The sequence below is a fragment of the Eurytemora carolleeae genome, unplaced genomic scaffold (genome assembly GCF_000591075.1).
Source record: "Eurytemora carolleeae unplaced genomic scaffold, Eaff_2.0 scaffold324, whole genome shotgun sequence".
In the NCBI taxonomy this organism is placed as follows: domain Eukaryota; kingdom Metazoa; phylum Arthropoda; class Copepoda; order Calanoida; family Temoridae; genus Eurytemora; species Eurytemora carolleeae.
Window position 1 is genome coordinate 127,651 of NW_019396266.1, and position 22,518 is coordinate 150,168.

The 22,518-nt window shown below is 31.2% G+C and overlaps 3 protein-coding genes across 4 annotated transcripts in view; 2 read left to right on the top strand and 1 right to left on the bottom strand.

Moving 5' to 3' along the window:
- LOC111699706 (uncharacterized) overlaps positions 1 to 1,074 on the top strand; it is an 11,436-nt gene extending 10,362 nt beyond the window's left edge. The window contains exon 17 of the mRNA XM_023470433.1: positions 1,041 to 1,074. Coding sequence (XP_023326201.1) covers positions 1,041 to 1,059 — 19 coding nt within the window. The 3' untranslated portion in view covers positions 1,060 to 1,074. The remainder of the gene's footprint in view (positions 1 to 1,040) is intronic.
- A 255-nt stretch (positions 1,075 to 1,329) lies between these two features.
- Positions 1,330 to 6,157, top strand: LOC111699708 (uncharacterized). The gene is made up of 8 exons (XM_023470435.1): positions 1,330 to 1,353; positions 1,800 to 1,840; positions 2,673 to 2,744; positions 3,476 to 3,549; positions 3,879 to 3,952; positions 4,590 to 4,626; positions 5,419 to 5,460; positions 5,517 to 6,157. Exons 5-8 carry the CDS (start codon positions 3,908 to 3,910, stop codon positions 5,759 to 5,761), a joined length of 369 nt encoding a protein of 122 aa, XP_023326203.1. The 5' UTR covers positions 1,330 to 1,353; positions 1,800 to 1,840; positions 2,673 to 2,744; positions 3,476 to 3,549; positions 3,879 to 3,907; the 3' UTR covers positions 5,762 to 6,157.
- Positions 6,158 to 12,180: 6,023 nt separating this feature from the next.
- The window catches only part of LOC111699698 (cdc42-interacting protein 4), a 27,078-nt gene continuing 16,740 nt past the window's right edge, over positions 12,181 to 22,518 (bottom strand). For both annotated transcript variants that reach the window (XM_023470422.1, XM_023470421.1), the window contains 9 exons: positions 18,542 to 18,617; positions 16,838 to 16,936; positions 16,318 to 16,409; positions 16,204 to 16,249; positions 15,694 to 15,757; positions 15,481 to 15,563; positions 13,226 to 13,334; positions 12,565 to 12,729; positions 12,181 to 12,391 (listed from right to left, as the gene is read on the bottom strand). In XM_023470422.1, coding sequence (XP_023326190.1) covers positions 12,245 to 12,391; positions 12,565 to 12,729; positions 13,226 to 13,334; positions 15,481 to 15,563; positions 15,694 to 15,757; positions 16,204 to 16,249; positions 16,318 to 16,409; positions 16,838 to 16,936; positions 18,542 to 18,617 — 881 coding nt within the window. In that variant the 3' untranslated portion in view covers positions 12,181 to 12,244. The remainder of the gene's footprint in view (positions 12,392 to 12,564; positions 12,730 to 13,225; positions 13,335 to 15,480; positions 15,564 to 15,693; positions 15,758 to 16,203; positions 16,250 to 16,317; positions 16,410 to 16,837; positions 16,937 to 18,541; positions 18,618 to 22,518) is intronic.

Below are 22,518 nucleotides of genomic sequence, written 5' to 3' on the forward strand. Positions count from 1 at the left end.
GGGGGGGGTAACAAAATTGTTTACACCCCCTGACCTAAATTCTAAAACCACCCTTGCTTTGCACGAAGCGCCATCAACTTTTGATTTTTTTCGCTAAGCTAGGATGTTTTTTGATAGATGAATTATCACAAAGGTTGAAAAAATATTGACCCAGATTTTTATTTTTCATCGGCTGCAGGCTGTTGTTTGAACAGTAACATCGGGTATAAATACATATAGATGGATATTTATATATTTATATAGATATATTATTTATCTATATCTATTCTATATCCATATATCTATATATCTATATCTATATATCTATATATCTATATATCTATATCTATATCTATTCATCCTTTCTTTCATTCATATACCACAAGTTTCCCGGAAGCTGCCTGCCGAGTCAGAAAATCAAACACCGGCAGATCGCTAACTGGCATAGTTTCTAGGGCGGTATCTCACTCTGGACCGTAGTAAATTTGAATTCGAACAGGACCTGCCCAGTTTGTACCGGCCTGCCAGATAACAGCTTGTACTGACCCGATCCTATGGTAGCCCGGTTCAATATTCTGTACAGTACGTCGACCTAACCAGACTAACATACGACAGGGGTCAATATTCTTGGCATAGTCCCGTCGGAGGGCTAACTATGACAACTCCTATGGCGCGTTTAGACTTTTTAAGCGTACCCGGCCTAATCCTAGGTCTATTTGACCGACCCCACTGGCTTAGTCCACCGTGATCTAATCGCCTTCGAACCTCTAATTTGGGTACTTCCTTGCACGGCTATAGAGATCACTTCATCACCATGATCCCACTGCAGACAGGATTGTTTACCAAGTTGTAAAAGAGTACGAATAGATTTCAAAGATTTATGGATGTGAAAGTTTATGTTTGTGGCAAAGACTCAATTCATCTCTGTTTGTTTCTTTGTATGCCCGATCATAATTTTGCAGGAATCCATTAAACGATTTGCCTCAAATTTTGACAGGGGAACTCTGTAGAACCCCGGGAATGTTCTGAATAGGTTTAAAAGTATATATATCTATATCTAGTGAGGACCTGGAGAAATAGATCTTGAGTTTAATCCTATAGATTACAGTTACTATGAGTATATATATATACATATATATATATATATATCTAGTGAGGACCTAGAGAAATAGATCTAAGAGTTTGATCCTATAGATTACAGTAACTATGAGTATATATATATATATATATATATATATATATGTACATATATATATATCTATATCTAGTGAGGACCTGGAGAAAATAGATCTAGAGTTTGATCCTATAGATTACAGTAACTATGAGTATATATATATATATATACTTGATTTTAGTGGGCCTAGCAAGGATAAGGTAAAGATTATTTTTTATTATTATTGTATAAAAAAAAATACTTAAAATTTAAAGTGAAAATCCGCAGTATTTGGTATCACAGCAAATTACTGGTTTACATTTTTGTTATACCTCAAAAATTTTTTGATGTTTTATTATGAAATTTTGGTAAACATTAAAATAAACATTTTCCCAACAACTTTTCTAAAGATTTAAACTTTACTTGGTTTTTGAACGTTTCAAAAATATTTTACAATTATGCCTAAAATCCAAAGCAAACCAGAAGTTCAAAAGTTTTGTCCAAAACATCAATAATCCCGGTTTTTACTCACCCTGTATATCAAATGAGAAAACTTTAAACAGAAATAAGTTACTTAAGTTTATCATTCATAATGGAACTATTGTTCAAAATGATTGAACATTATTTTAGATTCGCTAAAAGATTAAATAGTTATTTTTTATTGTAGGATTCTGAAAAAAGTGACAACTTTAGTAAAAGACGAATAAGGTAAAATTAATTAGGAAATTATCTATTTATAAAAAAATAAGTTAAACCCAAAAACAAATATCAATCAAAAGAGTTCAAGTTGAATTTTGTAATTTTTAGAAAATTTGACGTGAATATTAAATGAGGGGTGTAAATTTGACGTGAATATTATGTAAGGGACGTTGACGTGAAATTTATATGAGGGACGTAAATTTGACGTGAATATTATAAAAGGGACGTAAATTTGACGTGAATATTTTATGAGGGACGTAAATTTGACGTGAATATGATGTGAGGGACGTAAATTTGACGTGAATATTATATGAGGAACGTAAATTTGACGTGAATATTATATGAGGAACGTAAATTTGACGTGAATATTATATAAGGGACGTAAATTTGACGTGAATATTTTATGAGGGATGTAAATTTGACGTGAATATTATATGAGGGGTGTAAATTTGACGTGAATATTATATGAGGGACGTAAATTTGACGTGAATATTATATGAGGGACGTAAATTTGACGTGAATATTATATGAGGGACGTAAATTTGACGTGAATATTATATCAGGGACGTTAATTACTATCAGCTAGATTCTGACATGGAATTTTTAAATCAAAGAAAAGTAGTTGAACTAGTCGCGCCTTTTTCAAACAATCTTCTTATCGTAAGTTCTGATAATTTGATGGCAGATCTTTGTAAAAAATAAGATAAAATTAACTATTGATTGCTAGACAGTAGACACTGAGCTGAGTTGGTTTAAAGTTTGCAGAATTCAATACCTCCTCTCCATTACTTTTGAGTTTGTTAATTTCAAATCCTTTAATTTTCAATTTTGTTTACTATAGACGTCCTGTTGGTCCTAAATATGCTGTTATCCCGACAGATAGACCTAAGGTTTATGCACATGGATACACAAGGTATACATTATATAGTTGATAATTTAAAACAAATAATCAGAGATGAACGAAACTTTTGAATCCCAACTAAGTCTAGGACGAGCGGGGGAAGGCCAGGCGGCCATGAGCCACCACTATTTCCCCTTCCGTACCACCACATTTGACTCTTCCGGGCAAAACTACTCTTTTAAATGGTATATTTAGGGCTTCAAAGTGTGATTTTAAAAAATCCAGCCGCTTAAGATTAATATTTAGTGTGTTGAATTCTTAAACTGTTTTACAATGAAATTTTTGACAAATTTGACTGAGTATTGCATCTTGAAATATCACAAAGTTGGTTAATGAGTGATTTTAAGATGGATTTAGTATAATGAGTCAGTAATTGAATAATCATTAGACTGCAAACTATTAATTCTGGTAGATCAAATAGTCTAAGTTTGAAATATCAAAGGTTTACACCATCAGGTTGCAAAGATATAGAAGATAGAAAATTTAAGTTTGTTGCAAAAACTCTTTTATTCCTTTATTCTTCCTCTGTCTATAGTTCAATGTGAGCCGCAGAATTTATTTTCGAGTTGAAATTCTGTCATTAACGGATAAAAGATACCCGCCCTATTTTAAAGTTTATTCACCAAAAAATTTCCCATGGAATGACATAGTTCGCTTTAAGATTAAAAATATATTTTAGAATCATTTTACAGGTTCTGTTAGAAGATTAAGATTCTCCAATTGATATTTTTATTCTGTTACAGGAATAAAGTGAGGCTGTCCTACCTTCCTCTTAAACAAGTTCAGACTAGGGTTGGAACAAGCGTTTTTTTACAAGGTTAGAATCATATTTGAAATTAAAAAGATTTTATTACCATATTTATTTATATTTATGCAGGGTCACTTTAAATCACGATTACAGTCCCTTTAAGTCCGTCTTCTATAAGATATGGTGTATTATGCACTATTCAATTTAACTTGAAATATTTATGGCTAGTTAAAGTTCTTCTTTAGTGCACTCTTAGTCCCACTATAGTTAAATAGTTCAACTCTCCGTACTTAGTTCAACTACTTCTAGCTTCTCATGATATCCCACCTTATATCTTTTTAACTTAGATTTTTGATTTATCAATCATAATTAGTTTTATCTGATTATTGTTTATTTAGGTCTCGGGTCACAGTTTGATTTTGGAGGTATGTTAACCCTTGCTGGTTTATGGTTCTTCTACAGATTCTTCTTGGTACAAAAATTTGTCATAAAGTCATTAACGAATTTTGCAATGATTTATGTATGATGACAAAATGTTTTTGTACTGTTTTCTCTTTTTTATTCTTGATTATGGGAATATTTTTCATAGACTAAGAATATCCCTATCCCCAGTATGTTTTTTTTAATTGATTATAGCACTATTTTCTTTCTGTTCGACATTTCTATAAAAATAAAAGATGCAAAATTTCAACGCATTTTGCAAAAATTTATGAAATTTCTGCTGAAAGAATTCTAAAATTATTTCTAAGATTTAATCTTTATGAACTAATCAAAATAGATAATTACACAATAAGCGATGCACTAACCATGAAAATAAAATTAGACTTGGATCCACGTAAAACTAACTTATAACGCGGTGCAATCCGAATAGTCTACATCATTTTGGACCTCTAGTTTACCGTGGATCATAAAAATGTTTATAAGCGCAAATTCTGGTGGGCAGTCAAATAAACAATTATTTAAAATATTTTGCGTTCAATTGCGCAATTTAGTCCAAAAGTTTTCTCAACCTGCAAGCAAATTTGCGTGATTTGTGAAACTTTTTCTTCAGCAAACTCATGATTAAATTATTTGACAAATTTTTAAAACATTTTTCTTTATTTTTTCAGTTTGATAACATTCCAACAACAATCTTCGTTGATTTAGGTATTTTTAAAATTAAAATCATTTTAAAAAATATTTAAAGGGACTGTAGGCGTAATTAAAATTGTGACCATCCACGCAAAGATGGAAATAATTTGGAATATGCTGTCGTTTTCTAGATTTAAAAGGGAATGTCTTTTAACTGTTATTTTAAGTAAAAGTATCCAGGATTCAATTCTGTAAAAAGGACAGAGTTTGCTCAAAAAATACATCCTGCTCGTTAGTGCGGCACCTCCCGGCTCATCATGGCTAACAACTGGCTCAATCAAAGAAAAACTCAGAAAACAATCAATACTTTCCTAAAACAATCATCCACTACTTTAATCTCGAGCATAAATAAAAATCAAAATTACAAAAACTGAGCCAGTCCGTCAAAAATAAATGTTTAAAACACTCCAGTTATAAAAATATTCTTACGAGAAAAGACAATACAAAAAGGCTTGAAAATCCGATCTAATGATGGTAGATAAAATCGCTAGAAGCATGGAATGGAATCACCTGTGTAAAAATTGTTTTATTAATTATGTTAAATTTTTAGAATGTGCTTTCCTACAGTAGAAATGCGTACTGTAGAGAAACCACAGTTGAAAATAAACAGTTTTCAAATTTATAAACATACATATTTCATTCATAATTGATCAGACAAAGCTTTTAGGGGTACCATCGTTAATGGGGCCTTGTCATCTTTGCTTGTAGGGTCACTTGAAATTACGCTTACAGTCCGTAAAGAAAAAAATGGAAAGGCAAAAAACCAAAATAAAAAAGTTTAATTTATTTAATTTTTTTCTTTTCTAGTTAATAGCATAGGAAGGACAACCCCAGACAATAGATTTATAGGTAAACCTAATAAACTATATATTATCAACGGATTTGTAATGTTATTTATATTTTAGAGAATGTAGCCAAGCTATTGGAAAACGTACAGAGGTTCCATTCCAAGGTTTCGAATGACTTGGCTTATCAAGATCATACAGATCATCAAGATCGTAATGACCATCAAGATCACCAAGAACAACCAGATTATCAAGATCGTCGAGATCATACTAAAGAAAGAAATGATTGGAACAAAGAACTTGTTGCTTTTGACGGCAATGAGATACTTTTACACAATGCTACAGAGTTAGATAGTTTGATTTAATATCAAAGTAAAAACCCTGCCATCGGTGAGATTTAAAACCACTCTTTGTTTTGAAAAATAGTTTTAGTTACAGATATGATTCTGGAGTTTCCTTTTTGGGGGCTGTACATTCTGTTTGTACAAGTTTCCGATACTGGGTTTTATAACCAAACACTGTCATAAGTTTTTGGCTCTGAGTGCCCACTAACAGTGCAATAAATGAACGATCAAGTACAAATTTAAAATTACAAAAAAATCGCCGTTTTTTAGGTAAAATTCTCTTTATAATAAATATCCGTTCATTAAGCCTATTTTTGTATTATATAGAAATATACTTATAATTTCATAATAGCAAAATTGAAATAATTAAAAAATATGATATACAATTTTCTTACGAATATTTATGCTATTTCAACGATAAATAGCAATTTTGCAGCAAGTTTTTATATAATAAATCATAATAAATCATTGTCATAGAAGATAAATAGATTTATTGTAGATAGATATATATATCGTTCTTCCATATGTTTAAATATTGTAAATTTACTCCTATTTATTTTTCTAGTTGTATCATGTCTTATTAGCATGTTGTATATGTAACGAATATGCTACCATGATCAATGTAATCTTTATTATCTATGTTTCGTTATCTCTTTTATCTATGTTCATATTGACCCTGACTGGCCATTCCGGTCAAATCTATTTTTTACCTGTATTAATAAAGTAGTAATGTATGAAACGTTGATTTAGACGGACGTGTATAGAGCCTTGAGTTTTGGCTAGAGATATAGAGCCTTGAGTTTTGGATAGAGATAGAGTCAGTGAGACTAGAATTAGACTAAGAGTTGAGTAATCTCGGGAACTAGATTTATTACATATAGTTCTAATGTTTAATTGTATTTAATTTTAATTTTGCGTGCTGTAATTGTAAAGCCTTTAATTTAACGCTTTTATATATACAAATTATAATTTAAATTAAACTAAATCTGAACAGCAGAAGTATAAAAATCACGCAAATGATATTATAATGAATATTATTCCTTGTTTTAATAATATCAAATGTGGAATACTTTCCAACGAAAGTGGATATTACTTGTGCGCGATTTCGAGCCCTTGCACGCAAGTGAAGTTAACTGCGCGCAATTCCGCAATAATTGCGTGCAATAAATGCTAGTATTTAATAATCATATGACTGAAATCAAGGTGGTTTCTGTATTCGTAAAAAAAACTTTGTTTTATAGGTCAATTTGCATCAAATTTTTTACAGTTTAAAAAATGTTTATTTTGAAATAGTTAGTTTAAAGTTATGTACATTTTACACTTATAAAGTATCTACATATTACATGTTACAAGAAGATAATGCATATTAATTAATTATATGACTGAAATCAAGGGGATTTCTCTATCATAAAAAAACCATCATTCATAGGATAAATTCCATTCAATTTTTTAGATTTTGAAGATTGTAATTTGAAATGAAATATATTTATAAATGAACATTCATCTCTGTATCTAAAAGTAGTAATCTGTTAATGTGGAGCCTGCACATGGAAATCCAGCCCCTCCCACCCATTTGAATAATAAAATTATTATCATGTGTAGTTGCATATTTTCCTTTCAAAAAGATCATTTATAATCCTCCACACTTCAGCAAAATTACATAATTGATATAATTTAACATGTTTTTTTTTCACACACCAGCTTTAAACTTTCACCTACATTAATTTTTAGATAGTGAAACGTTTTCAATTCCGCAAGCATAAAAGGTTGAACAACTTTTATAGATATTAAGATTAAACATAGATATAAGATAATCTAGACTGTTTTTTGCAACCTGCATGAACTCAATCTAAATCTCTAAATTAGTTTTAAATATTCAAATATATTTATTTCCCCATGAATAAAAGGGGACTAAAGAGTGGAACAGATAAAAATTTAATAAGAACTTTATTTTTTGTAAGTGATGAAGATAAATGTATATTTTCTGAAAACTTTACGTACAAGCTGTTATAGTACTGCAGTACGTGTCATTGCTTACACTGTTGTAGTACAGTGTACATTATACAGCTGATTTTGCGGCTTCATAGCGACCTTAAGAGTGGCGAACTGGGCACGATCTCATAAGCTATCGATGTCAACCGGACACTAGCTCATACTCTATCAAGGCCAAACCAATGAGTGAAATCTTAGCTCGTATGTTTCAACGAAAACCAAATTACTCTCTTGGCAGTAATCAAATCGGAGTCTCTGCATCAACTGAGTATATTTCTTCATGTTAGATTAGAGTTAGATCTTAACAGCGTAATTACAAGTTATGGGCTGTTATATATAACGTAGTTAAGCAATCACAATATGGGTATGACAGAGTTATATATATCTACGTATCTAGATTGGGTTAATCTCAATACATGATCTACGGATTTACTAATGTGCACATTTAGCTATATTGACAATATGGACAAAGTACAACGTAATTTATCTAGATTTACTATGGGCCTCTTGATTTATTACAGGACAAAGATCAGTAATTAAAACACAACTGTTAAAATATTAAAGGAAATGTCGTCCTTTAATCTTGACTACCTGGGCCTTCTGGTGTATACCCTAACCCAACATCCACTGTATGGGTATTTTCAACATGAGGGGTTTATACACATGTGAATTGTGAACATTCATTCACTCATTATTAAACAGAACAGTGAACTGCATAGTTATTTAAATATCTTTTAAAATTATTTGATTTCGATTATAACCTACAATATTTCAGAATTATGTAAACCATCAGTCACGCTGGTACATGTCCAGAAACCTTTACTTTTATAGCTTTTTTTCGGCTAATGTAAACAAGTTTTTTATTTTTTATTTAAAATACTTTCCTATTTTGAATTGTTTTAAAGAAAATGCCACTTTATCGGAATAAAATAATAAGAAAATTCCTTCATTTTTATTAGTTGTATCAATGCAATTTAAACAAACTTCTTCATATTCAATTATTTTTCTTTTATCCTTACTTTGTAATTTACTGAATTTTTTTTGCAGGTTTTAACTTTTCTACATCGATGTTAAAATTTACTGAATAAAGTCCTGTGCTGAAGTGTGACGTTTTATTTCAACAACCACAGTCCACAACTACTTTGTCTCCCCCAACTCCCCTAAAAAATATTCAAATTTGCATATAAGCAATGTAAATTTTCCATATCAAATTACTTAATTTAGAATTAACTAGGAAACCCAGCGCTGCCCAGGTTACCCAAAGTTACTCCCGCCGTTTACCCGCACTTGAATGATTTTACCGGGAAATTTCATTTTCAACCCACTCAACAAATATAGATGAGCTGTAAAGATATGTTATACCGCTTGGTATTGTCCTCCAAGTCTGTCTGTGTTTATCACATTTTTTTAATTCTCCCAGGGGTCCACACAGGAGGGGGCTGCGTGCAGTGAAATCTATTGATTTCAGGGGGTTTTCAGGCGCCAACGGGTGCTGTTTCTTTGTTTTTTGTTTGTGTGTTGTCTCTTTTATGGTGTTTTGTCTCATTGTTTGTTTGTTGTTTCTTTGTTTGGGAGTTGTCTCTTTGTGTGCGTGTTTTATATCTGTCTGTTTGTTTGTGTGTTGTCTGTTTGTTTTTGTGTGTTTGTTGTATATTTGTTTGTTTGGCGAATTTGTCTGTTTGTTTGTGTTTTGTCTGTGTGTTTGTATGTTGTCTGAGTGACTGGAATCTTGATATCTGTTAAATACTTAATTACACCAATACAGCGAATACTGAAAGAAGATTGGAATGTTAGATATAGTATTATAAAGAGTTAACCTTATCTGACCGGGGAGGGGGGGGGAGGATATAGTATTATTAAGAGTTAACCTTATTTGACCAGGGAGGAGGATGGGGGGATATGACTCACAAAGTTTAACAAGAAAAGTTATATATACAATTTTTGAGAATTACACTTTTCATGAAAAAGAACTACTGGTTGTTTGTATGATACTGAAAATAATATTTATTTTTGGATGAAAAGATAAAAAAATAAATGTCCCGTACGTTGAGCTCAGAAGGAGAGGGTCCGGGGGGGGGGGTCCACGACACATTTGATTAGAAATCATAACATTTCGATTTTCCTTTATTTTAAAAATAAAGCTTTGAATTTATTGGTTGTAACTTCAGCTTATTAATTTTGAAGAAAATAAAGAATCTCCATAAATAGAAATAAGATACTTCCATGGCCAAATTTTTATTCACCTAATACTGGATTGAATTCATTTGGAAATTAAAAATCTTAGAATTTAATCATTTTTCATGGATTTATAAATTCACCACTTTCTCGTCAAAATATAAATATGAACTACAAATAGTTATAATGTAATATATTTTAAAATGAATATATTATAAAATGCAAAAATTATAATAATTAACATAACAACAGGATCGATATTCTATCACAACATTTGAGTACACCAGAATAAGAATTATTTTTATTGCAAAATAATGCATTATTGATAAGGAATAAAAACATTGAGTATTTACCCCCCCCCCCTCTTCATCATATACTGTTGAATATTAGACTGCCGATTTCTCAAGTATCAATGGCCTATGCATGATACTGCTTGAATAATCAAGCAAGTCATAGAATAAATATTAAAGAGATAAAGCCCTTGATAAATGTAATTCGACGAGTCCTCTCAAGCTAAAAATGAATAATGCATCATGTTTTATTGCCACAATGTACTAAAGCATAAAATTTCTACATTTAATAAATGATTGTTTCCCCCCCCCCCTCGACCCCAATATAGATCAAAAATCGTTTCATGAATCGAGCTAGTATGAGGATTTTCAAAAAGGTGTTTTTAGAGCAGTTAAAAACAAATACAGGGTGACCCACTAAGGATTAGACTTCAGCGACGACTGTACGGTATTCTTACTGTTTTTTTTTCTTAGTTATGTGCATGGGTTTCCTGCAACTGGAAACTTGATTCTTTCTTTGCCAATTTATTAATAAAGTCATTCAACGACTTTATTCAAGGCAAATGACTTAATTTAATCATGAAACCATCATATTTAAAAAGGTTCAGGTCGTCTTTACAGTCTCATCCTTTGTGGTTAACCCTGTACTTTTGTAATCTCCAGTAAGGTGAACGTTAATAGGTTTCTTGATTGATTGATTAGTTGGAGTCAACAATAAACCTCTTCATAATTGCGGAAATTATGCAAATGATTTAGTTAATGTTAATCTTGAACACTTCTTCCAGTCACGTTGGCCAAAGTCGTGAACCCATCTTACTATAAGACAGACGTCACGTAAAATATTTTGTTATAATATTTACCACATGTGTCACGTTAAACATTTCTTTGTATAGGATCTCAACAACCACATATGTCACGTTATAACATTTCTTTGTATAGGATCTCAACAACCACATGTGTCACGTTATAAGATTTCTTTTTATAGGATCACAACAACCACATGTTTCACGCTAATCTTTTTTGTATAAGATCTCAACAACCACAAGTTTCACGTTCAGTTTCTATGGATAGGATCACATCTACCAAATATGTAACGTTATATTTCTATGTGCAGGATTACAAAAACCACATGCTTCTCGTTAAATTTCTTTGGGTAGGATCACATCTACCAAATGTGTAACGTTTTATTTCTATGTGTAGGCTCACGCCTAAACATGTGTAAAGTTATATTTGGGTAGTTTCAAATCTACCAAATGTGTAACATTATATTTCTTTGTGTAGGATTACACTAACACATGTGCCACGTTATATAACTTTTTACTGGATCACATCTAACACATTTGTCACATTACATTTCTTTGTGTAGGATCACAACAACCACATGTTTCACGTTAAATTTCTTTGGGTAGGATCACATCTACAAAATCTGTAACGTTCATTGCATTGGATCACAAGAACCATACATTTTACTTTAAAGTTCTTCAGGTAGGATCACATCTATAAAAATATGTAAGATTATATTTCTATTTGTTAGGATCAAACCTACACATGTGTCACGTTATATTTTTTTTTAAAACTTCATAAGGTGTCACGTTATATTTAATACGGTCACGTAAATTATGGTCTATGGTGTTCCTGTAACAGGACCAAAGGTATAAAATCACTTCCTTTATCATCTCACGTTTTAATAGATTTCAAGCATTTTCAAGCATCGTTAATTATTAATATTGTTTCTCACTTAAATTTTTATGTTTTAAGCACGTGTTTTTCTTAAAATCTGGTCAAAAATATTTTTAAAGCACCTGTACTGTTAATTAATTAAATACCCAGAATATATGTAATATGTACACGTAACATGTACATGTACATACATGAATATGGCAGGAGGAACGTTTTGAGTAATTTTAATCGGTTGATTTTTATCACTTAGATACAGCAAAGGCCGAATAGTTTGTTTTGAAAAAAAAACTTTGCGTTAAAAGATTTTTTAAATTCTGCTAATGCTGGTCCGAATAGAATAAAATCTGTAAGTGCAGAGTGTGCTGGATTAGCTGATTACACCCAGGAAGGAAGTGGGAACGAATCCTTCCTCCGATAAATCAATACGTTGAACCTTCGTCCATCCTTTGTAATCTGTCTCCGTGATATGGAACTCCTCTCCTGCTCTCATACTGATACTACTCTCCTCCTCATTCTACAATATTTTCAGAATATTAAGTATTACACGTCCTGCAATATTAAAAATCCCAAATTCTTTGCAACTTGGCGGTGTAAACTGTAAATTTATAAATTACAACATCATTTATGATGATTTAGGCTTGACAACTTTGTGATTGTAAGTTGTGAGGGTGACTAAAATGTATGTACCTGGAAATCAAAGAGAGCTCGGACTAGATCAAGGGTAGGAGGAGGAGGAGGGGGTAAACTTTCAAAATCTTCTTGATAATCGTCCTCGGGCCACGTAGAACTAGAATCCTCCCAGGCAGATCCAACCTCAGGTATCCGACCCTTCTCTCCCAAACTATCCGTGTCCTAAAGATATTTACTGTTTAAACGGACTGTATGGACTGTATAACGTTATTTCAAACTTTGTGTGCAATTCCCCCCTAAAAAACATTTTTCTGATTGGTTTGATTTGAACTTCCTCATTCTCTGTCTCTGTTGCATAAATCCGCAAGCCACTTTTACAGAGAAATTATCAATTTCTGTTTTTGCTTAGACTAGGGTTTAAAGTGAACCAGTGTAGATCCGTCATGCCCATCTTTAAATTGAGGGCAATTGAAATAACTTCGAAAGTCCCTTTAAGAATTCTTATTTATTTACAGCATAATGAAACTTGAGGACTCTAAAAATTCAAATAAGTTTTGATTTGGACTTAAGCTGGGATTAAGTCCAGCTTTATCAAAAAAAACACCTTGATTCAGTCTTTTGTACTGCACAGCACTTATTTTTCCGATGAAAAGGGAAGAAAATTGTTCAATTAAATTGCATAGTTTGCGGAAGAAAGTTTTGATTCATGGTTTAATACCTGCTCGGAAGAATTTGAAGAGTTACTGATAGTTCCATATCCTACAGAACCTCTCTCACTTTGGGAGGGAGATCCACGATCTGATTTAGGGGTGTCCAGGGGGGTACTCCTAGATATATACAGATTAGGATTGTCCAGAGGGGTATAAGATTGAATGCTTTGGGTTTTAAAAATTGAATTTTCTTGGCTCTATTCGAGCGTCCATCTTTCACTTTTTTACATACTTTAAACCTTAAGCTTGTTCCCATTTAAGACCCCAATAAGGGCGAGTCTAAAGGAGGGCCTCATTTATGCAGAATATCGTATGTAGGTGTTTATGACAAGGTGTCCCAGAATATTGAGAAATCTAGGAAACCCTTTTAATTTGATTTTGTTTCTCTTTCTGTCTTCTTTAACAATCCTTATTGGTTAAAAGTGTAGAATGCACAGCTTCAAAGTAGGAAATATATTTCAATGTTTTTACATCATCATCAATCCTCAAACATAAGAAGGTAGTTTCAGTCTATTTCTACAATTTATAACCTTTCTAAAACAATAGGAACTTGTAGTGATTATTCAAATAGAGAATCATTAACTTTGAAATTATTGAAATCAAATATTATTTTTAAACATGCAAGGAATATCAAACTCAAATACATTTCGCGCCAAAGTAAGATAAATCTGAACTTTCTCGTAAATTTTTAGTTGATTGTCTCTAACTTTCCAAAATGTGGCGGGAAAATTGATTAAATTCTCGCGTGGATTTGTAAGTTATAAAAATGCCAAACCACATTTTGAAAATCCAAATTTGAAGTGCTAAAAGTGTAATAAAAGTGTATATTGTACATAGCTATTTACGAAAAAATCAAAGACAATTTGAAAGATGCCATGCATGTTTAATGTTTATCGGGACACACTTTATCTAGCACATAAACTAGAAGTAGATTACTATACATGGACAGATAGATAGATATTGCAGGTGATAAGGTTTTTATTCGCAGAATAGAAGTTTCGGGATATATAACTACAGAAACTGAACAGTCTTCATATAGATAGAATTTTCAGATAGGAGAAACTTAAATCTTAATTATAACTATCCGTCATCAGACAAAAGTATAAAGGGTATTTGTGAATCGGTTAGGTAACTCTTTCAATGAATTGAAGAGAACCTGCAATTGAAATCAATAAATTTTAAGATAGAAAAAGACTAAAAAATCCATCTCTTTAGTTCAGAAAAGAGTTAAACACTCTATAAATAGAGGGTCACTTAAAATTTCGTCTACAGTCCCTTTAAAATATTGTTGACAGTCCCTTTAAAATATTGTTGACAAACCTTTTAAAATATTGCTGACAATCCTTTTAAAATATTGTTTACAGTCCCTTCAAAATATTGTTGACAATCCCTTTAAAATATTGTTGACAATCCTTTTAAAATATTGTTGACAATCCTTTTAAAATATTGTTGACAATGCTTTTAAAATATTGTTGACAATCCTTTTAAAATATTGTTGACAGTCCCTTTAAAATATTGTTGATAATCTCTTTAAAACCCAGATGTTGGTTTGAGTGTATATCTAGAATCATACATATATATATTGTATATAGTATATACTATGTCAAATTAGTAAACGTTTAACTTTAATTAATCTAATAAAAAAACACGTTTTAGTTTAAATCAAGTTCAAAAAGTCCTTCAGCGACACAACTAGAAAAATGGTCCCTAATCCAAACACAACATTTTGTATATATTGTGTACATTTCAATCCTTTATAATTTAAATTTATTTTTGCAGATCTTCTTGCGCTAAAATTCTTTGTCCTATTTTAAATATACAGCAAAAAATAAAGAAGAATTTATTTGTAAAGATTGTAATTTACATAATCTCCTGCTATAATACTTCTTACAGAACATCAGTCATGTAGAAATATAGATAGATAGATAGATAGATAGATAGATAGATAGATATATAAATAGATAGATAGATAGATAGATAGATAGATAGATAGATAGATAGATATAGATAGATAGATAGATAGATAGATAGATAGATAGATAGATAGATAGATAGATAGATAGATAGATAGATAGATAGATAGATAGATAGATAGATAGAAATGCTATGGATGAAAGAGGAAGATAAAAGTAAAGGTATTTTGTCTGGAATTATCTAGCCGTGACACTAGAATCCATTTACTTGAAATTCAGAATCCTAAAAACATTCCAAATATTTCTTTCTGATTTTAAATTTTAAACTTTTGTCAGAATCGATTTTCTACCTGTTGTTCAAAATATCTAATTTTGAGTCAATCTGAGCCAATTCTGATTTCAAGGTATGCAGCTCACTTTCATACTTCTGCACCTAAATTTATTTCATCGTCAATATGTAATTTTTTTGTAAATTTATAATGATTATAATTTGAGTTATGAAAATTCTAAATTTTTAAAGACAGGTTGCAAAATCCCAAATTTAAATATTTTTTTTTAATTACCTTAAATGTTGCTGCTTCTAATTCTCCCTGGAATTTATTAGCATCTCCGAACTGAGGATTTTGGCTGAAAATGAATATAATTCCTTTATCAATTATGAAAACAATTATCATTAAAAAATTAAAGAGTTGCGTGCCTGCTTAACAAAGGTACCATTTAAACCTTTATCTGAGTAATAATGAGTAAGATATTGTGATATCGTTAAAAGTGCTGAATTCCGCAATTTCTTCTGCTAAAAATTTATTATAAGTTACAGAAAACCTCAAATCAAAATTATCAATTTTCAGTTAGTAAAACTAAAGATATCTTTATCAGCCCAGAAGAAAGTTTAAATTGTACTATTGTGAGACGGACGTGCTTTTTAATAAATAGAGGGTAACTTGAATTTACGTCGAAGTCCTTTCAGTAGTTTTGTACCTGTACAGTACAGTATTTTTGTACTGTACAGTACAGTAGTTTTGTACCTGTACAGTACAGTAGTTTTGTACCTGTACAGTACAGTAGTTTTGTACCTGTAAGTTTCGTACATCAAGCGCAGAGCAGATATTTCCTTCTGACCTAAAATAAAAAAAAGATTTTAAATTTTTTTCAATCCTAATTTTAATTTTGTATTCGAAGTTAAATACCTTTTAGTATTTCTGCTTCCATTGCTTCGATTTTTTTCTCCCATTCCCGTTTTTTTGGAAACAGATTCTGGTTTTCAATTGGTTGAGGAGCTCTAAATATTTATAGATATGTGTTTATTGACATTTATTATGAAACAAAGCATACATATTACACATTATACATACATATATATTTAATACATATATGAATGAACATTTTTGTAAACTTTTACATCTACATATATTAGTTTTGGCAATGGGCATTATACGCAAGGGCCAAATGCGGCGATTTGAACGTTAGGTAAATCATCAATAGCGGAATTATTATTTTTATGAAATTTTTTACTTACTTAGAGGTACTTTTTTCAGAACATGGTTTCAATTGGATTAAATTAATAAATGTGAAGAGGTTGAAATTAATGAATAGTTCAAAACTAGTTTTGTAGTATGACCGAAAGTGCACTAGAGAAGTGTTTTAACTAGCCATACCTAGTTCAACTACTTAACTCATGTAAATAGATAGATATAATGTTTAGTTTACCTGGATCGTTTCTGCAATGTTTTATATTTGTCTGCTCCGAGTCCAATATGTAAATCCTCGAAATCTGTATCTCCAGGAGGAACATTTCCCGTCTTATATCTAGACAAAATTAAGATGTAAAATCTGTCAGTTTGGTTTCGTAAGGCTTAAAAAAATCCAATTGGCTGGCACGTTTTAAATTGTTGCGTTTACTAAATTATTTTAGTTAAAGGATAATTTTAAGATTTTTTAATCTACAACTTTCTGTTTTTAATTACGTTTGACTTTTTGTTTAGACAAAGCTGTGAAACCTTAAAACTGATTAAATTGGATGCTTGGTGTTGATACTTTTTCATGGTACAATATCAGTCCTTCCATACTCCATGGTATCTCCTAACTTATTCCTGTCTTATTTTACTTCTGCCTTTTGCCCAGTCCTCGATCAACTATGTCTGCATCTTAATCCTCTTCTTCCATCCTTGGTCTAGAAGTATCTACTACAGGGTGTCCCACAAAACATTAAAGTTTTGAGATGACTTGAAGATCGTCTTTAATCTTTAAAATATATGGCGGCATTTATACGTAAACCTTATTAAAACAGTAAAAACAAAATAGCCCCAGTCCTGGTTTTTCCAAAATGTAGTCTATCTTTTTTGTTCTTTAAAAATTACCGTTGATAAACTAAAATTTTCTAAATCTGAACGAAATTTTTGTTATATCTCCGGCAATTTTATTTTAAAAGCAAAAAAAGTTAGACATTATTTTGGAAATGTTGCGCGGTACCAGAGGTATTTTGCTTTTAAGAAACATACTTATACACTGAGAGTGTCGAATAAATACCGCAAATTTGTTCAATGATTAAGACAATCTTTAAGTGTGAGATGATTAATGGGACACCCTGTATCTTGCAGCTGGTTTGTTTTAACTGCCTGCCAACTCCTACCTAGGCTTATATTCTTCAATACATTTCTCTCTTCTATCCTCCTCAGAATATATTACAGCTTAAACGTTTACTTCATTGCCAATTTATCATAGTTTTAGCTCTTTTTATATAAACCTTTAATCATCAATAAAACATCTCCTGCTTCTACTTCTTGGCTGCTATCTAACTGTAGTTTTTCTCTCATGGATTTCTTACTCAACACTCAGTCATACCCCTTGTTTCTTTGTTAAGTCTTGAATACTCTTAAATTCCTGGTTCTTCTTTTTATCTCATGATATTAGTTCTTTATACTTGGCCGCTTCCGTAACAATTGTTTCTTCAATCTTTAACACTCATACGAGTTTTTTTCAATTGGACGACCTGTCCAATTGTTTAAACTGATCTACCTAGCATCCGGGTCAAATCCAGAATCACCAATTTAAATCGTCCTAAATCTGTAACTTTCTACTGGTACTGCCACTGCTGTATCTACTGCTACTGTTACTGGTATTATAGCTACTTATCTACATCTGTATCTACTGATATTGTTATTGCTGTTTCTTTTTATTGCGACTACTTTGTCTAATGTATCTACTTCTGCTGCTACTGCTGTATTCCCTGCTACTGCTTTATCTACTGTATCTACTTCTGCAGCTACTGCTGTTTCTACAGCTGAGTGCTTGTGTGCTACTGCTGTATCTATTGTTGAGTACTGCTGCAACTACGATTCTACTACTATTGCTAGTGCTCTATCTACTGTATCTACTGCTGAGTGCTGCTGTTGTATATCTTCTGTTACTGACCTGTAAATAATAATCTCTGTATCAGCTGGTGGATCTATACTCTCTATACACGTATTCATCTCCTCTAAACATTTACCTAAACATAAACAATATTAAATATGTAAACAAATCAATCAATCTATCAAAACTACAAACGCACCCATTAACCAAATCTATTCATGAAATATTTTCTCCATCCAATCCCCTCCATAAACTATTTCATATCCATCCAAGGGTAAGAAACAATATTTTTAATAATGAAACACTTAAAACCCTTCATAACACCTTTATTGTTATTTACAAAAACAAACATGAAGTAAAGTAAATAAAATAAATGGAGAGGATGACACGATTAATAACGGTTGATGCTGATATATTAAAAGGATGGCACACGTTTTAACTTTTTTGATGACAAAAGCTTTTAACTTTTTGTAGATTAGACCTGCTCTTTAGATTTTAAACCAATCATCGTCCATTGTCTTAACGTAAAATTGAAATGACCCTTTAAATAAGAAGTGTCGTAAATCATTTACAACAATGAACTTTAAAACTTATCAGATAAACGATTGCATATATAACTTGAGAAGGTTAGCAGCTATTTGTGACTGTTAGTTAAGATCGGATTTAATTCTATTAACGATAAAAAACGATCGCTTTTTTGAATTTTCGTCGACACAAAATAAAAAAATAAGAGCGTTAAAAGTGTAGAACTTTAATGATTGTAAATGTACATAAGAATTCTGGAAAAAATGCTCCGACTAAAAAATGTTTATTGTTTAATGTACGTAAAACAGGGGCACCCCATTCATATTGAAGTGAAGAGTGATTAAAAGTTAAAATGGATAAAAATAGAAACATATATATATATATATATATATATATAACATTATTTCTATAATTATCAACTTATTGACCCCCCCCCCCCCCCCACTTGAAAGAATGGTATATGTATTATATATGTGGGATACCGAGTGACTGAATAAATTGCTGATGCCTTAATAAAGAAGAATCTATTTTTGATTATACACTAATTTCTTTAAACTTATTTTCACGCTTATTTACACTTACTAGTCCACTCTTTTAATATTTAAAATTGAAAATACATATTTGATCTTTAACAAGATTTTATTCAACGTTAATCTTAGTAAACTTATATTTAACACGTTACGTAAGAGTGTAACGTAAATTACTTTAACAGTCCCTTTAACTTTGATCGTTATCAACATACCCTTTAATGGTTGAATTTAGTCATTGTATTCAAAATGAAAAATTTGCTAAATATTTTACAGAAGTGTCATGAAATCTTTCAAATAAAGATGGAAAATGCAAAAATGAAAAGTGGGGATTTTAAACTACTTATTTATAAACGGTTTTTGTAAGATTAGCTGTAGTTTAATATTTATAGTCTGTGACGGCTTTTCAAAATGCATATTTGGACTTCTTGTCTAAACAAATAAAAATGCCAGGAATTGCATTTTTGGTTCTGCTTTGTGATTGCAGTCGGAGTAGAACCAAGCCTGTAATATTCAATCATTGGAAATCTAAATGCTTGAAGCAGAAATATGAATTTTCTAGAATTTTCTAGATTCTCTAGATTCTCTTGGTAGTAATTTTAGCATAGAATCTAGTCTATTTTCTGTCCATCAATCAACCCGATATAAAAGTGCAAGGTCTGACTTGGATAAAGCTTTGATGATAAGATGATATGATGTCCTAAAGAAGGTCGGCTCTTGATTGATTATCTATTAGGTTCAAATTGAGTTTTGTATTAACAATAGCAGTAGACTCTTTATGAACCATAGCCGTAGATTTTTTATGAACAATAACAGTACATTCTATATGAACCATAGCAGTAGACTCTTTATGAACCATAACAGTAGATTTTTTATGAACAATAACAGTAGATTCTATATGAATCATAGCAGTAGACTCTTTATGAACCATAACAGTAGATTTTTTATGAACACATAGCAGTAGACTCTTTATGAACCATAACAGTAGATTTTTTATGAACAATAACAGTAGATTCTATATGAACCATAGCAGAAGACTCTTTATGGACCATAGCAGTACATTTTGTATGGCCCATAGCCGTAAACTCTTTATGAACCATAGCAGTAGATTTTTTATTAACCATAGCAGCAGATTCTGTAGGAACTATAGCAGTAGATTTTTTATTAACCATAGCAGTAAATTTTTTATGAACCATAGCAGCAGATTCTGTAGGAACCATAGCAGTAGATTCTTTATGAACCATAGCAGTAGATTTTTTTATGAACCATAACAGTAGATTCTTTATGGACCATAGCAGTACATTTTGTATGAACCATAACAGTAGATTCTTTATGGACCATAGCAGTAGATTTTGTATGAACCATAACCTAGTAGATTCTTTATGAACCATAGCAGTAGATTTGTATGAACCAAAGAAGTAGATTCTTTTTGAACCATAACAGTAAAGTTAGATGTATGCTAGGGGTACTGTAGACTGTACACCTACTTCTACCAAAAATAAAAAATATTTTGAAATTGTTTACAGATTTTTGTTCAGTTTAAATTTTTAGAAAAAAAAATAGTAAATCTTTTTCTGCTTATAGTGAACGAAGGTAGTGTACAGACCGTAGTTAATTTAACGCTACTCTTTAAATGGGAGGATCAAATGAATTTCAGTTTACAAGTGACTAGAACCTCTTTAAGAGAGTATTTATAATGCCCCTCCCCTCCCACCTAACTTGCATATACTATTATCTAACCACTGTAAAGCGTGACTTAGAAAAGTTTTGTTTGTCGGATTTGTAAGAATATGTCAAGCAGTTGACAAGAATAGTGGAAACTGTCTCCTCTTCTTTAAGTTTATATCAATACAAAACCATAGTTTAGAAATGTGTCCACCTACCCATCCATGTATATTCTAAATCTATGTATTCTCTATCTAATCTAGGAAATTTATAAAGGTTTAGAAATATGTCCACCCACCCATCCCTATATATTCTAAATCTATGTATTCTCTATCTAATCTAGGAAATCTTGAAAAGGTTTAGAAGTGCAGAGTCTAACTGGTAACAAAAGACATTTGGCTATTGCCTGGTCAAATTCCAAAACTTAACCTTGGTGAAATAGTCAGAAAAAAAATGCTAATGTCAACCAAAAAAAAGTAAAATATTAACCATAAGAAAGTATTTATGATTAAGACTAATAAATGTGTTAACTTTAACTAGGCAGCTTAAAATGTTAATTAAAATAAAAATTTTGGGTTTAGATGAACCGATGCTGTAGAACAGTATTTTTTATCTTTTTGTGTTTTAAGAGTGTAACTTCAAACAAAAAAATTAGTTTAAAAGTGAATGATTAAATAGTTTCTACAACAGAAAATGCATTGATGGATCAGATAACACCTCGTTACCGCTATAGCTTGTAAATACAAAATATCCCGTTAAATGTAAAACATTAAATCTCAAAGGAAAGCAAAATATAGGAAAACTATTAAATGGAAAAAAGGGAATGTTCTCGAAAAATTAAGAGATCTTTAAATTCACTACAATTAGGAACTACTTCCAATAGGAAACAAAAAACCACTAAAAATAATTATCTTATTTAACATTTTATGCAGATTGAAAATGCAAACGCGTAGACAAAATCTGCCTCGTTCATGTTTGCATGAAATGCATAGCTTGCATAGTTTTATGGATTTTAGCGAAGCAAGCTTCGAACAAAGGGGGGGGCCACAAAACGTATTACTCTCCGGAAAATTTAAACAGTGGTTAAACATAACTTAGAATTGTCGTAGGAGGCTGATTTTTTGCATGCAAACTCAGAATTATGTATATTACGTGCATTTTTTGGTTTTGAAGGAATCTGAGCAAAAGTGCGTGCGCGCGCGCGTTTTTTGTGAAAAAATGCGACTTTTTTGACAGTAAATCAATGTTAACTTCATTAATTGCACTTGAAAATTTTTCCTGACACTCTTGAAACAAATATGCGCTAAAAAAATTCAACCC

Bases quoted from the DNA above. Each gene is read 5' to 3' on its own strand.
- LOC111699708 (XM_023470435.1), top strand. From the start codon at position 3,908: ATGTTAACCCTTGCTGGTTTATGGTTCTTCTACAGATTCTTCTTG. The intron at 3,953-4,589 runs GTACAAAAATTT...TTATTTTTTCAG, and splicing joins TCTTCTACAGATTCTTCTTG to TTTGATAACATTCCAACAAC. The intron at 4,627-5,418 runs GTATTTTTAAAA...TTTCTTTTCTAG, and splicing joins AACAATCTTCGTTGATTTAG to TTAATAGCATAGGAAGGACA.